We start from the raw sequence: 17309 nt of genomic DNA, 5'->3' as shown, positions 1-17309 counted from the left end.
CTCTCTCTCTCATTCTGTCTCAAATAAATAAATAAAATCTTTAAAAAATAAAATAAAATGATGTGGTTTAAGAAAACAAGAAGAGCTTATGCCTGCATAGGAGGCAACAGGAAATGTGAATGAGGAGCACAAATGTGTAAAGTAAAGCACTTTACAAAGGAAGGCAGCTGTGAATTTTCCATTTGCAGTGTTTGTTTATTTTGGCTCCTGTCATCACTGCCATGATTGCCCCGGGATGAATTCCCCAGTGGAAACATCAACAAGGTAGGAAACGTCATAATTATATTTCCTATTATCCCCCGAAGAATATATTAGTATGGTAGATATGGCTATGATCTGAAAGAAAAGTGCTATGTAGCAAATATAACTGCTGATAAAACTAGTTGATTTCTCATCCTCTGGTATTAACAAAAAGGCAAAGATTAAAAAAGGGAGTTTTGGATATTATTCTGTGCCTTTTCTCACGTGTAGCTGCAATTGGGCAATGACAATGCTTATTGGTTTGCTCTATGTTTTTCTCTATTAAATAGATATATATCCAGTATGTTCTAGAGAATCTCTGGGAGGTCAGATTCGTAACAGTGAATGGTCCAAGAAATGATATGGGGCGCTACCTCACACTAGTTGGGGGAGTAAAGAAAGTCCTGATGCTTGCTGGATGCAAAGATGGCTCCTGAAGGGAGCTGACATTCTGAGTGGGCATTTTTGTGATTGTTAATGGAATGTTGATATGTTAAGCTCTCCTTCCTCGATCCCCAGCTTCTCTGGAGCTTTTGCTTGCCTGAGATGTCTGCAAGAGCTTGCACTTTTGCTAGTTTTGTATGGCAATATAGAAGTGTGGGAAAATTAAGATCCCATAGGGTAACCCTCAATCAAAAGGAACCGTGAGCCAATGGTTAAATGCTTCTCTCTCTTGTCCTTTGGACAGGCAATTCTCAGAATTGTTCTATACATTTCCTCATAAGATCAGACAATGTTGTCATTTTAGACAGTTCCTCATAAGGTCTCAGTAGAATCAAGCACAGTTATCCATGCTTCAACCCCATAAGACACCTTTGTACTGACTTGCCCCCCTTTCCTGTTTTATTGCCTCTAAGTTTTTACTACACTCCCCTTTCTTGAGATCCTCATTTCCAAAATAAACTACTTCAATGCAATTCTTTATCCAGGTTCTGCTTTGATGGGGGATCTAGGCTAAGACAATGCAACATCACCAAGGGAGCGATATTTATGGGCTGAAAGATAATGTGTGTGTGTGTGTGTGGGGGGGGTGTTTGTCTGGGGATGGTATTGGCATTTCTCATGGCTTTCTCTCCTTTCCCAGATCCCTAAATAGTAGAATCCTGGTCCTCAGCCCTCTTCTCCTCTTTGTCTACCCTTTCTCCTTAGACAATCTCCAGTTCTATGGTGTCAACCACCACCTCCACTTTGATGACTCTCCAAATTGTATCTTTAGTTGTGACCTCTCCCATGAGCTTGAGCATCATTTACCCATTTACCTTCTTATCTTCTCCATTTAGATATCTAACAGGCATTATTTCCCTTCATCTGTACACAATAAAACTCTTGTTTACCTCCCAATAATGCCCTATAAAAACCCTGTTATGCTCCTAATCCTCCTCATGGCACCACAATCTACCCATAGTCCAAACAAATAAAATAAAGAAACCTAGATGTTCTTGATTCAGCCCTTCTCACACACGTCCCAGCAAGTTCGGTCAATTCTATCTCCAGAACAGATCTCAAGTTCATCCACTTATTTCCATCTCCACTGCCATCACCCTGGTCTTAGACAAAATTATCTTTTATCAGGGTCACTGACAAAAGCTTTCTAAAATCGATATACTGTAGTCAGAATGGTTTAAACAAATACAAATATACCACTTGCCTCTTTAAAACCTTCCATTGGCTTCTTAAGGCACTGAGAAATAAAAGTCTAAAACCTTCCCATGTGCCTAAGACCCTTTATGATGTAGGCCCTGCTCATGTCAGATATGGTTTTCTCCCTTGCTCCCTATGCTCTGCTAGAGTAGCAACTTTTCATTCTTCAAAAAGCCCACGTTCCAGCTCTCTTCAGAGTCTTTCATTTTTCTGAAACTTCTGCTTGAATAGTTGCTTTCCTGGTTTCATATGTCATATTTCTTATTCTTTAGGCTTTAGCACAAATCCCTACTCTTCTGGAGTCATTTTTGTCATGAGCACCTGTCATCTTACTCCCTACACTTCTTGTTTATTTCCTTCATAAGTCTTTTCATAAACTTTATACTGTGTCTTGAACCGTTTTTATTTTCTTTTGATCTTCTCAGTTAGAAGGTAAGCTCCATGAGGGTAGGAATCTCAAATTGCTCTGGCACTTTCATGGACTATATTAATGGAAGGGTTAGTTATTTTGAGAAATTCCTTGGGATGGGTGCATGTAGGAATTTCTTCTTACCTACGATGAAATGAAGAGCCTAATAAATCAGGCTAATTTTCTACTAGGAAGCAAAACTGATGATTCATCCTTTAGTAATCAAATTTTTTGTGACCAACTGCATTTTTCAATAGCTTTTACCTCAATAGAATGAATAGTTCTGTTTTTATCAGAAAGGACAAAACTTCATTCTCATCTGGTGTGTGATGCCTTTTCTTATAAAAGTGACTTGGTTAACTTCTAATAGAAATAACCCTGCCCCACAGAGAATGAAACTCATAGTACTTCCTAACTCCCCCTCTCCCAGCTACATATAAATCCATTGTCTCAATTTCCTTAAAGATATATATACCAAAAATTTCAATACCTTTTAGTCACAAATTCTTCTTTATTCTAGTTTCAATTTTCATACATGTTGTATCAGGGTGTGGTGCTCTGGCTATTGATGAGTCAGTGCAAGTTAGATCTGTTTGTTTCATTTTGCTCCCGGGGCATAGTGACCTGTGCTCACTTTGATAGCCTTATTCTAGAATTTGATAACAAATACCATTAGCACCAAAGGGTAAACTTTGTTTAAAAAAATTTTTTTTAAAAGATTTTATTTATTTATTAATACAGAGAGAGATGGGATTTATTTAATTTATTTATTTAAGTTTTTAAAATTAATTAATTAATTAATTTAATAAATATTTATTTATTTAATTTATTTATTAAGACAGAGAGAGAGGGAACGTAAGCAGGGAGAGTGGGAGAGGAAGAAGCAGGCTTCCCGCTGAGCAGGGAGCCTGACGTGGGGCTCAATCCCAGGACCCTTGGATCACGACCTGAGCTGAAGGCAGACGCTTAACGACTGAGCCGCCACCCAGAGTGGCTCAGTCGGTTAAGCATCTGACTCTTGATTTCGGCTCAGGTCATGACCTCAGGGTTGTGAGACGGAGCCCCTTGAGAGTCTCTCTCTCTCCCTCTGCCCTTCCACCACCTCTCTCAAATAAATAAATAAATAAATAAATAAGTCTTGAAAAAAATTAAAAAAAAATAAAATTTTTACGGTGAAAATAAAAATGAAACAGGTCCAGCCCTGAGTTGATAAAATATTAATACCAAATACTTTTAATTATTTCTAGGAATATTTATAGACATATTTATTTCTGTATATCAAAGCTAACATTATATTCTTAGGCAAGTTACTTCTTAATCTTATTACAGCATCTTGTACTTTTTTTTATTTTTTATTTAAAAAAATTTTTTTTTAAAGATTTTATTTATTTATTTGACAGAGAGAGATAGTGAGAACAGGAACACAAGCAGGGGGAGTGGGAGAGGGAGAAGCAGGCTTCCCGCAGAGCAGGGAGCCCGATGCAGGGCTTAATCCCAGGACCTTGGGATCATGACCTGAACCGGAGGCAGACGCTTAATGACTGAACCACCCAGGCGCCCCCATCTTGTACCTTTTTGTAATTTAGGATTTCCACATACTGGATTTTCCTAAGGATTGGCACACGGATTATTATTTGTGATTTTGTTTCTTGTTATTTACTAATCGTGTCATGGGTTTTGCTATCTTTAAACAAAAAAGAAACTGGTCTACCATACATAGATATGTCAATATTGTATCCTCAGTTTGCCAAACTGAGATAAAATATTTTTATTTTATGTATTGCATCTGATTTTCCTTGTTACTCTTTGAGTATTAGAATGACTTTGAGATTTTATAATACAGAGATTTTTCTCTAGTCTAACCTCAGGGTAAACTCATTACCTCCTTTGTAATTACACGACGGCTGTGAGAAATACCTGCTCAGTGATCAGTCTCATTAGTAGGACTTGAAGAGAACCAAGGAAAGGATTAGACATATTTGATCAGTCAGGTGCTTTCCTTGATTCCGTTGAGTGACTTCTCTACTCCTCACCTCCTTTTGCCCGTGCACCATGCTTACTAATCACATGATCTTACCGTCCGTGCAGAGGAGTCCAGACCTCCCGTACGGGCAGAGGCAGACGATATCTGTCCTGGATTTAGGAACACAGGTGGCACCGTTCCCACATGGGCTGTTTTCACAGGTTGCAACCCGTGCCGGGTTGCCTGCATACAACCTCGGACACTCACAAAACCAGTTTCCATGATCACTGAGAAGGGAAAAGGAATGATAAAAACAATCAGTAAACAACTGATCTTTTACACACAGGCACACATACACGCACAAATAAAATGAAAATTGCAGTTTGTCTTCTCCCTTTCTCTGTGTTTTTCACCTTTAAAGTATTTCTAGCTGTGTACTTCACATTGAAAGCAGACTAGCAGCTTTATAGTTTGCCTGAAGCCATGAATTCTATTTTAAGCCATCTATTTTTATTTTTTATTTATCTCACCTTTTATTTCACACTAGGTGCCTTTTTAGGGCTTCATTAAATATGTGTGGCACTGCCTCAGTAAAGTACTTCAAATGTCTATTAGAAGAAAACATCTTAGGTGCAACACTCAGAGGAGAATTTCAAGCTGGGGATAAGCTTCCTCCAGTGAGGACAGAGTCCTCCAAGAGCCACCCTTGAGGTAACTCAGAAAGAAAAGCCCCGTGGGGAGCCGTAATGACTCAACATCTCCCCCCTTCAAATATGGCTGGGTGGCCCCAGGCTGAGAGTGTCTGTGAGAGTGGAGCTGAAAACTATGCTCACCTGCTGGGCAAGCTTCTCCAGAAGGGAAGGGGACCGGGAATCTGGTGTTTCTGCCTTCCCTGCATCTATTCCCCCCTTTTAAAGTAAAGGTAGCCCCAGCTTGCCTTTGCAGACTCACTCCTCCACCATTCCCATCGCCTGCTGACCTGGTAGCTGCTGGTGTGTTTGCCCATTCAGAGGGGAAAGCCCGGCAAAGAATAGATGATCGAGGCCTAGTGGTGCAAGTGAAAGGGACAGGGGCAGATAGATAGATGGTTGATGCTATTATTTGGGTACTAGATCCAACCATTACTCTGCAGTTACATGAACCAGTGGATCTTAACCCCTTTTTTAGTCTTCAAGCCAGTTTGAATGGGGGTTTTGTCACTTACAGTTAAATGAATTCTATTTAATATTAATGCCCTTCCCTTCCCTTTTTTCCCCTTTCTTGCTTTAGTCCACACACCTTGCCATGTATGAATCTTTACAGCTTTTTTCCTTCTGCTTACATCTTGTCTTCTAAACATGACTGTTAATGCTTAAGGAAAGGTGGCAGGACTGTGCCCCAGATGAGGATGGCAGCATCTATTGTTTCATGACTCAGCCTCCCAATCTACTTGCAGATTTTGCCCATACCAGGGAATTTTCCTCTTGTCCTCATCTTTCTGGTCTCTTCATACCCTCTTTCTATCTTTTAACCCCCTTAGTCCAAAACAAATTTACTTGCAGGGAAGTATCATACTAATGAATACTCAATTTTGAAATCTGAAGAGGTTCCCTTTCCAAAAATGCACATACTTTCCTATTAATTCTCTATGTTAATGGGATGAAGCACTTTCGAGAGAATTTATGTATCAGGTAGCAGGTAAATCTAGTTTTGGAGGGTGAGGCTTTGAGACCCTCAGATTTTGTTGACACGTAAGGTGCTGAACGTGAGTGACCAGTAATTTACTCATTTTATAACTTTCACGGCAACTTGCATACCGTTTTACACTATGACAGAGAACCTCACAGGTTTTCAGAGATGGGAAAAAAAATTAAGGATCAATGTCACTAAGATGATTAAAAAGCACCCCCCAAAATTCTTTTGTTTTGGGGCTTACATGCCAGAATTTTGAGGACCCTTGTGCCAATGCTGTTCCTTCTTGCCTGAGAAGAGTAGTAAAAGCATAGCCAGACCACCTGGCAGGGACAGAGAGATACCTTCTGGTGTGACTCAAAGTGTTAGACAGGAACTTAGTGTTGTTTGGGGCCGTGGATAAATCCCATGTAATTTCACCTCCACTCACTTAACTTGGAATTGAAAGCTCAGTATTAAGCATCTGTATTCTGGGATAAAGTCCTGGCATATAACACTCTTGAAAGCTGCATTCTGGAAGGACCAAATTCGTCTTTTTATAGTAAAGGAGAATGCCACATATATGAAAGTCAAACGAATCTAAATATTGATTGATTTAAGTGCTTGAATCATATAGATCTAACCAGAGCTGAAATGCAGGAAAGATGCTTTTCTGTTACAAACTGAGAAAAGCACTAATTTTAATCATGTCCTATTGATCAATCAAGCCTCATTTCCTTTTTGCTTTCATCAGGTGTTGGAAGAGGTTGGTTGTTATAAATTCACGCGGAGATGACTAACCGCGTGCATCTGTACATCAGCAGGCGGCCAGAGCAGAGAGAGAAACGGAAATTCTATAGAAAATGCCCCATGAAAGGGGAAGATCACTGCATCTGGCTGACCAGGAGCAAGTGTCCAGAGCCCTCTTGCTCATCTTGATATTCCATTAGAAAGAGTCAGCGTTAACCAACTAAAATTTTGCCAGATGATGATGCCTCTATATATTTCACTTCAATTGTACCTTCGGGTTCCAAAATATTTCCCAGAGTGCCAGATATTTCACCAGTAGTTTTTTTTTTTTTTTCACCAGTAGTTTTAGTGAAATCTATTTTTGCTACCACCTGTATTACCTGGACCTAGAGGTTTCTTCTATTCAGATCTTGCCAAAGATCCCATTACTAAATCCCAACTTCTTCAAAAGCTAGCAAGTTGGCTGTGTTTGCTGTCTCTTAACTCAAATGACACCTCTCCGCACCCTGAAGCAAATGGCAGAGCTGACCAAGAAAGTAAGTGCCCTGAGGCTGAAGGACCTCCAGGAACAGTCCATGTTTGGAAACAATGATTGAAATGATGTCACCCTCCTCGACCCAGTTTACTTTAAATGTTGTAACATCACTGTGAATGTATTGGACACTGTTTAATTAGTTATGGGAGAATATATTTACGTGCAGTCCACTTTTTTAATTTGAAAAAGTTGTAAAAATCTTAACCCTTCACAGACCTGGGAACCACATAGAAAACTTTTGCCAAGCTTCCTCTAAGGAAGTCAGGGCCCTTTCCTGAATTAAAAGTAGGTCTGAGAAAGAACCCAGGTATTGGTGAAGTTCTTACCTGTAAACCACAACCCTATATTTACTGCCCATTGCTGTCAAGCAATATTGGCTCTGCACCTCTGTCACGGACAGAGCCGTGTGCCATGGGATAGAGAAGACTTACTTCTGCTCTTGTTTGGGAAGACAACATAAATGCATGAACTGATCTTTGTAAGACTTAGCACAGGTGTGTGAAAAGGGAATTTAGGCAGTAGGCAAGGATTTTTAAGGCCTTAGCTCTGTGATATGTGGATCCAAATGCCAGTCACTTCTAAAAGCTGCTCTGAGGACTGGCACCACACAATGGTACCAGTGAATCATCCACGTGGCTTTTAAAATGCAGATTCCTGTGCTGCCCTCGCCTTCCGAGATTTTGATTTAGGAGGGCGAGGGTGAGGCCCAAGATTCTGTGTTTTAAAAATGTCATCATGTGACCCTCTTGCACAGCCTACTTTGTGCAGAAGCCAGCTCCCCTGAGACAGATGTTCTCAACAGAATGAAAGCTTGATGGGCATTAGTTACTACTCTGTCTAGCAGGATGTCAGGGCGTTAGAATTTTCCCTTTTCAGGTTACATTTTAGCTTTTGACTAGCATATATCTGAAAATACAATATTTATCTATTAAAGTACAAAGATTAGAGGGTTTTTATTTTAGGGCCATATATGGTCTACTGCATGTATATTACACCTAACAACATAAAGTAGGAAAACATTCAGTCAGTCACTATAAAGCTTAGTTAAAAAGAATACTACCTATATAAGTGTATGCAAACATCTGTATATTTTGGCACTGTAACCATTATAGCATATTCAATTACAAGTCACAATATGGTTAGCATATCAAATGACTGTCATTAAGTTTCTATGGGTATTAAAAATTATCTCTAGAAAATTTAGCTGAATAAAAAAAATCAAAGATGCTGGCTTGAAAAGGATGCCCCTATTTACATAACAGCCAGATGCCTGAAAATGTTCTAGAACTAAAAGGATTCCTGCATGTATTAACTTAAAAAAATAAATAATTCTTCCTGCACTCTTTGTATCTAATGGATCATTAGCAGATCTCAAAGTTGACCACCCACGGTTCAAGAGAGGGAGATTCTCCACAGGAAAGTGAGCAGAAGTGAGTCCTTATGAATAATGTCTCTAGATACTTCTAAAAAATAAAATCACTATTGGCAGAAATAACCCATCTCTATGTATAGGCTCTTCTATTTTTAGCACCACAGCACTGGCTTAAGAATGTAAATGAGATCCCAAGTAGTTGCGGTTCAAGTGGAACTTTCATTCCTTTTTCATGAAATTTCACACCACCACAGTAAGAGTCGACTGATTACAAAGCAATGCTCACCAGCCCCCCCACCCCCACCCCCCAGTTTTCCTTACAATCTTTGAACTCCTTTCAAGTGAGTTGTTAGCTCTGCTTGGAGACTCGAGTGTCGCGGCATCCACAGATAGTTTGTCTCTAAGACAGAGCTGCCTAAAAGGATGTTATTTCTTGCCGTAAGGCACACCATCATCTTTGACATTTTTCATTTTTTTCTTTTTGAAAGTAGCCAAACGTGAATATAATAGAAAAAAAATGCAAAACCAAAATTATCCTAAGGTGGCTTAGAAAGTGAACTTAAGAAAACATAGTCTATTTAACATACCCCTGAAGGAAGAACTCAGGGGAAATGTCCTTCAGCTTCAAGGAGCTTTCTTCTGTATGTGAAGATTTCATTACAGGTAGAAACAAGATAAAAAAGGATATGAGCAGTAATAAAAGAGAATTACATGTGAAGAGATAATACACAAAATAGGGATAATTCACAACAATATAAAATACTCTTGTCTCTTTTCTAGGATCTGTCCAATTCAATTCTGTGCATATTTTGTGAAGGAAGATTGAATTTATGTTATAATCGCTCTCTTTTTCCCCCTCCCTCCCTCCTGCTCTCTCTTAAAGCCATGGTTCACTTTATAAAAAGTTCTTCATTGGTAGAGAAGGATGATCAGAAATTTCCTTCCCAGCAAGAGCCATCTTTTTCATTCCTTTTGCCATGGGACCCACTAGTTCTTATGACATGGAGATAAAGCTTTGCTTCTAAGAGAGGAGCCTCAGAAAATATCAAATCCCAAACAGGGAGCTAACATGGTACAAGTGGCCATAATCTAAATAACTGAAATGAGAGCTGCATGAGAATGTGCTGGCAGCGGTCAGCTGCTCATTATATGATAGGGAAAGGAGGTGGGCAAAGATGAAACAATTAATTGAATCCAAATCAGTTAATGGTGGGAGAAGAGCAAACAGAAAGGAGTCTGGTACAAAGAGAAGTGGGTTGGGGAAAAAAAGCATGAGGTAGAGGGTACCAGTGGGTGAGAAAATAAAAGAATGCACTAATAACTGTTGAATGATTATCTCATTTTACATGTCTAAAATTACCTCCCCCAATTAAAAAAATATCTACGGTTTTAAGATTAGACTTTGTGACCAAGCAACAATTTCATAATAGATTTTTTTACTCCGTGTTCATTGCAAAATTAGCCAAGTCTCTAGTCCCCTGCACTGGAAGGGCAATTTGGGCAGGATTCAATATAACAGAATCAGTAAATGCAGTGCTTATGAAGCTCTGGAGTTCTCAGATAATTTCCTGTAAACATAATGTGCCTATTTGGAGGCTATTTAAGGCTGGAAGAGTTGGTATAAGCTTTTAAAATGCTATCTTAACTCCAACTAAAAAGAAACAAAAATTCTCTTAAAATATTTAAGCCAACAAAGTGCTGTTTCACCCATTCCCTTGACCTCACTAATGTTCATATACACACAATTTCTACTCAGCTGTTTCCATGGTGAATTCAACTGTTGCCAGAGAGGTGGAAACAGTGCATGCAGCGTTGATGATTGTTCTTTTCTGATATTAAGAAATATTTACAAAATTGCTGGGGGAGGGATTTACTCCTCACACACACAAGGAATAGTAAATAACTCCCTAGAAAGATACACATTTATATACACAGAAACATTCTTTATGAACACTGTTATATTCCTATGTTGAATTTGCAACAAAAAATTTAATTTATCCTAATTTCTCACTTCCATCAAGTGTTTAATGCTCTAATTTCACATGGGGAAAAAGCAAGAAATTTGGAGTACTTCTTGCCTCTAAATATGTTGATGCATCAGAGAACCTATGGATTATTATGCTAGTTGGGGTTGGGGGAAGAGGCACCTGAAGGAAAATAAACTTTGACTCAAATATTTAAAGAACTTAAAGTGTTGGACCAGCTACTTACCATATCAATAAAATCAGAAAGGTGGCATTAAAAGTATTTATCTATTATACTTTTGTTATCACTACATGGAAAGATGCCCATGTGTGTGGAAACATGGTATGGCAAAGTTCTTTTTAAGTTTAAACGAATAGTCTTTTTTTTAAATATTCTTTTATGAATACAATTACCATACATGCCATAGTTGTTCTTTTTGAGGACAATTTGGTTAACTTCATGGGCACAGTTGAGATGCTAAGTCTATGTGAGAGAGCTCACTGGACAGAAAGCATCCCAGCTCATTTTCATGCAAAACTGTTCATGATTATGATGATGATGGTGATGATAATTCTTTATAAAATGAAATATGATGATGATGATGATGATAATTCCTTATAAAATGAAACATCTTTGATGAGTACTAAACTGGACAGGATGTCAGGGCAATAGGAGTAAACAGGGGCTATCCCAAACAAACTAGGGTCTCTGTCTGGAGTCATAATATTTCCCCTTAGTCTATTGTTATGCTGAATATACTAACTAAATATAAAGAATTCCCACCTAAAACTAATTCTGAAGTAAAAAAGCAGTTATTTTATCTTATCTGTTGCATTATTTGGAAACATTCTATTAGAGTTCAAATTTACACATATTTAAGGCATGATCTTATAAGATTATTTTCTGTTAAGTTGATACAATTGAGATACAAAGCTCAGAGAAGTGAAAACAGCTTTCCTAAAAAAAGAACTACTGATAATAAATCACTGCTTTGCTACCTTTGATATGTGGTCTTCTCTTTTTTTTTCTTTAATCCTGAAAGAGATAATTTGAGTTTTAAATAGAAGAGGTTGAAAGTAGTTTCAGGCTTTTTGAATTAAAAGTTTACGTTTTCAACTTCTTTGCACTGGAAAAGACTAAATCTCTTCTTGGAATTGGTTGACATGATGTTAAAATGGACCATGCTATTTCTTTGAAAACCATGTACAATGGCCAGCCTTCATCAAAAGGTGTTTCAGCTGGAGGCCAGCTTCTCAGTTCAGTGACCTTATGGAAGGTAAAGGACAGTTTTAAAAGCATTTATACCTAGTTAACATTTTTTTGACACTCTATTAGATGTGACAATTTTCTTTTACATTAAATGTATAAAAAAAAGAGAATAGTCAACTTTTCCTGCTGTTTCCATAGTTTCAATTAGTTTCTTTCCCCTCAATTGCTCTATCAGATGGGCTAGATAAGATTTCACTATTTGGGGGGATCATTTTAAGCCTCTTTTCCAGCAGTTTGTTATTTTTAAAGCTCCAATGATTCACCATAAAATGCATCTCCATCTGCAGGAAGCAGTTCTTAAATTGCTTCACTCAACAAATCCAAAACTGCTAGGCTCACTATAGCACAGAAATAGAACTGGTTTGGAAGGGGATTACCTATTGGGTTCAGAAAACCTTCTGAGACAGGTTATAGCATGGAACAGATCTCTGAATGCCAGAGGCAACTTTAAATTTTTTTTTAGTCAGAATCGTTTGAAGTTTTGTTTCATGGGTTTGAACTGTTTTCTGGTAAAAAAGTTATATTTCCTGGTAACTAACATTATGAGTTGTTAATTGTTGCGAACTCTCTAATCAGTTCAATCTGAAGTAAAATTTTCTCTGCAACTTAAAATTGTATTTGAATGGATACATATTTAAATACCCTTTTCTCAGAATTTATTAAATCTTAACTTGAATTCAGTTCATATTTTAAACAACTTTATTTAAATTCAATTTAGTTAACATACAGTGTATTATTAGTTTCAGGGGTAGAATTTAGTGGTTCATCAGTTGCATTAAAAACCCAGTGCCCGGAGGCGCCTGGGTGGCTCAGATGGTTAAGCGTCTGCCTTCGGCTCAGGTCATGATCTCAGGGTCCTGGGATCGAGCCCCACATCGGGCTCCCTGCTTGGCGGGGAGCCTGCTTCTCCCTCTCCCTCTACTGTTCCCCCTGCTTGTGCTCTCTCGCTCTGTCAAATAAATAAATAAAAAATCTTTAAAAAAAAAAAAAAAAAAAAAAAAAACCCAGTGCCCTCCTTAATGCCCATCACCCCATCCCCCCACGCACCTCCCCTCCAGCAACCCTCAGCTTGTTTCCCATAGTTAGGGGTCTTGAATTCAGTTCTTAATTCATTTCATTTAAAGTTAATCTCTCTCCTTCCCCTTCTATGGCACATATATGGAAAATACTAGACTTTAGCATGGAGGAGTTATTAACAATAGAGTTGAACTTTGGACATAGGTTTTATTTACACTAACCTGTAAAATGGGGTAGAAAAATCTTGATTTATCTTAGTTGTTTTAAATCTAATTTAAGTAAAATAGAAACCAACAATGCAGGTCAAGGGACAAAGAGTTGTTTGCCAGTTTCTTATGTAGGAAGCTACTGCTATCCTTGGGACTTAGAAAGGTTGATTATTCTATAGGATTTTTAAAGACAGGACACACTTTATCTTAATCCTATGTCAGCATTTCCCTGAAACTGATTTAGCCTTTCACACTAGAAAGAAGAGACACAGTAGACCTTTTAATTGAAAAATCCTGCAGTTACTTTCAACCTCTGATATTGAAAATCAAGTTACCTTGTTCTAAAGAAGAACAAAAAAGAACTTGCTAATCTGGAAGTTATTCAGGACTCATTTATTATCAAAAGTGTTGTTAGTGACTATCCCAATTCCTTCAGGAAACCTTTAGGTATGAAGGCATATCATAGTGCATAAAACAGACTATTTAAGGGATACCTTGTTTTATTACAAAAGGTGTCACTCAAGTCTCCAATAAATAGCTTCGTACAAATATTTTTCACAGTTACCATTTGCCAAAAGCAATGCTTTCACATTGTGTTTAGTTTTGCACTAAAGTTCCTTGAAGGTGTTCCATGCCCTTCATGAGGGGCAAAGGGCCACTTTGTCATGCCTCACCCAGAGATGTTCACTCTTATCTTGAATCATTCATTTGTTTTCTTTTTTCTTTTCCTTTTTTTTTTTTTTTTTTAAAGATTTTATTATTTTTAGACGGAGACAGAGTACAAGCAGGGGGAGCAGCAGGGATAGGGGAAAGCAGACTCCCTGCTGCGCAGAGAGCCCAATGTGGGGTTCAATCCCAGGACACTGGGATGACCTGAGCCGAAGGCAGACATTTAACCGACTGAGCCACCCAGGTGCCCCATTCTTTTCTTTTCTTTTAAAAAAGATTTTATTTATTTATTTGAGAGAGAGACAGAGATAGTGAGAGAGAGCATGATCGGGGAGGAGAGAGAGAAGCAGGCTCCCGCTGAGCAGGGAGCTGGACACGGGGCTGGATCCCAGGACCCTGGGATCATGACCTGAGCCAAAGACAGATGCTTAACCAACGGAGCCATCCAGGCGCCCCTCATTCATTTGTTTTCAACAAACATTTACTGGACTTCTCTGTGCCAGGCACTGCTAGGCACTGTAACACCGTGGTGAGTAAAATAGATACAGTCCCATTTTGTATTAAATTTACAATCTGAATAGGGAGATAGGAATTAAACAATCGGGTATAAAATGATAAATTATGTTAAGTGCTAAGAAAGAATATCACAGGGCACTACTTACAGGAGCCGACAGCAGGGGGATTCTTTTAGATGGTGGGCAGAGGGGATTTTCAGTGGAATTAATAATTAGACTGAAATATAAAAAATAAGGATTGGGCTAAGTGAAGAGTGGGGAGTGTTTCAAACAGTGTGCAACATGTATGAAGGCCAGGATATGAGAGAAAGCCCGACACATCTCAGGATTCAGAAACAACCATTATGCCTAGAGTTCAGAAAAAGGGAGAGGATTTGAAGAACTAGGCACAGGCTATGATCGTGAAGGATGCCTCTGATTTTATATCAAAATATATTCAACATTTCAGTCATATGTAATAGTGCGATTTTCCTCCTATCAGTCGATCAAGGAGAACTGTAAAAAGAATCCCTACTATATATCATAACATAGTGTTCACCTTTCTTAGTTCAATGGCCTCATTCAGCCAGTAGTCAGTCACACTACTACATTACTCCTTAGCTTTTAAAGCAATGGCTTCCTACTACATTTGGAATAAAATCCAACTTTTTTTTTTTTTTTTAACGAGGGCCCACAGGGCTGGATGTGATCTGGCCCTTGCTTTCCTCTCTGACTTGTCTCTTTCCATTTAATCACTGTGCTCCTGCTTCACCTGCCCTCAATGTAGCATGTCAGATCCCTGGGCTCAACTGACTTCAGATGTGGCTTTACTGTGCGGTTCCCAGGGAACTCAGGACTCAACAGATTCTACTTCTAACCATGAGAAGAGTATAAATCATTTTTGCCTTGGACCTGGGACCTCTCACAGACCCTTTTACCCCCCATGCAAACATTGCCTAAAAGAGCAAGCTTAATGCTCCACGGGGCAACCTCAAAAAAGTGGTGGTCGGAATGCTTCTGCCTTTCACCCTTTAGGCGAACACTTCTTCTTGCAGATCTTCTGTAGGCTTTTCAGGAGGTCCCTGCAGAATTGCACCCTACTCACCCAGAGCAGTGACTTGATCACTTCCCCTTCCACTGACCTCTCCCCCCCCCCCCCCCCCCCCCCCCCCCCCCCCCCCCGCTCTTTCTGTCCCCAGTCCTTTACTTGCTCTTTGGGATCACCTCCAAAAAATTGTACCTAAGCCTAGGATACAACCTGTTTTTTTGGGGAAAAAAAACCGAGCTTTGGTCCCGATCTTTGTTTTGCAAACCTTCTACATTTGCTCCCCATTTAAGCCCTTTGTGCTCTGCCTAGAACCCTTTTTCCCTTTTGTATGATCTTTGCATGACTGAGGCCTTCTCATCATTAAGTTCTAGCTGACATGTTATGTCTCGAAAGGAGCCTATCCTTGAAACAAATATTGCTGCCAGACTGTTCACCTCTATCATTACTCTTAGTATGTTTATTACAACTGATCACTTTTGAAATGTTCCTGTTTATTTTCTTATAAATTTATTTGATTACTCATTTACTGCCCACTACCTAGAATGTATGCGTCAGGAGAGTAGAATCCTTATTATGCAACAAAGACTTGTGTTCTCAGAGCCTAGAAGAGTGGCCGGCATATAATGGTTACCCAATAAACATGTGTTGAAGGAATTAACAAAAAATTCCATGTGTTTTCAGGGTGAGATAATAAAATACAGAATGTAATTTTTTTTTCTAAGAATATATACTGAAACAATCTCTTAAGGTGCTCCTACTACTGAAGAGATATATGTAAAGTTTTTTTAAGGTAAATGAAGACAAAAATATCCTGAGTTTTTAAATGGAGCTTTCTTTTGTTGACAACTTTCCACTTATTTTTAGTTTTACTAATAAAATCTGCTGACTGAATAGTGATTACTTTTGTGGGAGAAAAAATGGAATGGACTGGGAGGTGGCACAAGGGAGCATTCTTGGGTGTTGAAATACCTTATAGCCTGACCAGGGTTGTGTATACATATGCAAAAACTCATTGAGTGGTACCCTTGAGATTTATGTATGTAAGCTATCTTTATTTTTTTATTTATTTTTTTTTATTTGTAAGCTATCTTTAAATATATATATTTAAAAACTCTTGACTTAGTTTGGTTTCTGTGAAGAAATACTCTATTGTCTGTATGGACCACTTCCATTTTTATTAAATTTGTATTTGCCTGTTCTCTCCATTTGGGTCTCATGCTAAATTACATGGCTAAATTAACACCAGTTTAAGTGTAGTTTCTAAATGGAAATCTAATATCGTCCAGTATCTTAGTCACAAATTCTATGTTTTATAAATAGCAATTACGTTTTTTTTGATGGTGCAGTGATGATTCACATATTCCAAGAGGCACTGAAAGTCCAGAAGTAATTCAGCAGCATGAGGGCGAACCTCTGTTGCTGGCCAAGTAGGCTGCTGCTTTTGTGGTATGGGCTGAGAGGTTGGAAGTTCTCCAGTCCAAAAATATCTGCCCATGGTCCTGTGGCTGCTCCATAAAAATCTGTTTTCAGGGCTCTGTTCTTTTCAGGTAGAGAATTAAAGATTCTTCTCATACTTTAAGCACTACCTCAATGCCACCTTCTCAGTGATACCCATGGCCAGAACTAATTTCTTTTATTTTCAACACATTGATGCCATTCACTTACCCATTCAGACATTCAGTAGTATTTATGAAGTCCTGGCATGAATCAGGCATAGAGTGGCCTTGAGGACAGACAAATAAGACATGACTACCTCTTAGTAAGGTTTTAGTTTAGATTAGTAGTTCTTAAAATTAGTTTCTCATTAGAACTGCTATGGGAAAATGCAGATTTGTCAAAAACACAGATCCACAGGCATGGGAAATGGGCATGTATATTTTTCACAAGTTCCTACATGATTGTGATACACATTTCTGGTGACCTGGTTTCCATTCTTCCACAATATTTCCACTACAAGAACTTGACCCACTTTGGGAGTAAAAAGAGTCTTTATATTGAACTGAATCTCTCCAACTTATTTTAGATGTAAGCACTGGCTATGATTGTACTGCTTGGAGGGAATATTCTTCTTCCAACGT

General features: G+C 38.6%; 1 protein-coding gene across 1 annotated transcript in view; it reads right to left on the bottom strand.

The window, feature by feature from the left end:
• The window catches only part of LOC116635773 (protein eyes shut homolog), a 602300-nt gene that overhangs the window by 108883 nt on the left and 476108 nt on the right, over positions 1-17309 (bottom strand). Inside the window, exon 10 of the mRNA XM_032410093.1 lies at positions 4368-4540. Within this exon, the coding sequence (XP_032265984.1) occupies positions 4368-4540 (173 nt within the window). The remainder of the gene's footprint in view (positions 1-4367; positions 4541-17309) is intronic.

The sequence above is a fragment of the Phoca vitulina genome, unplaced genomic scaffold (assembly GCF_004348235.1).
Source record: "Phoca vitulina isolate PV1807 unplaced genomic scaffold, GSC_HSeal_1.0 scaffold11, whole genome shotgun sequence".
NCBI lineage: Eukaryota > Metazoa > Chordata > Mammalia > Carnivora > Phocidae > Phoca > Phoca vitulina.
This window is presented reverse-complemented; position numbering and strand designations above follow the sequence as displayed.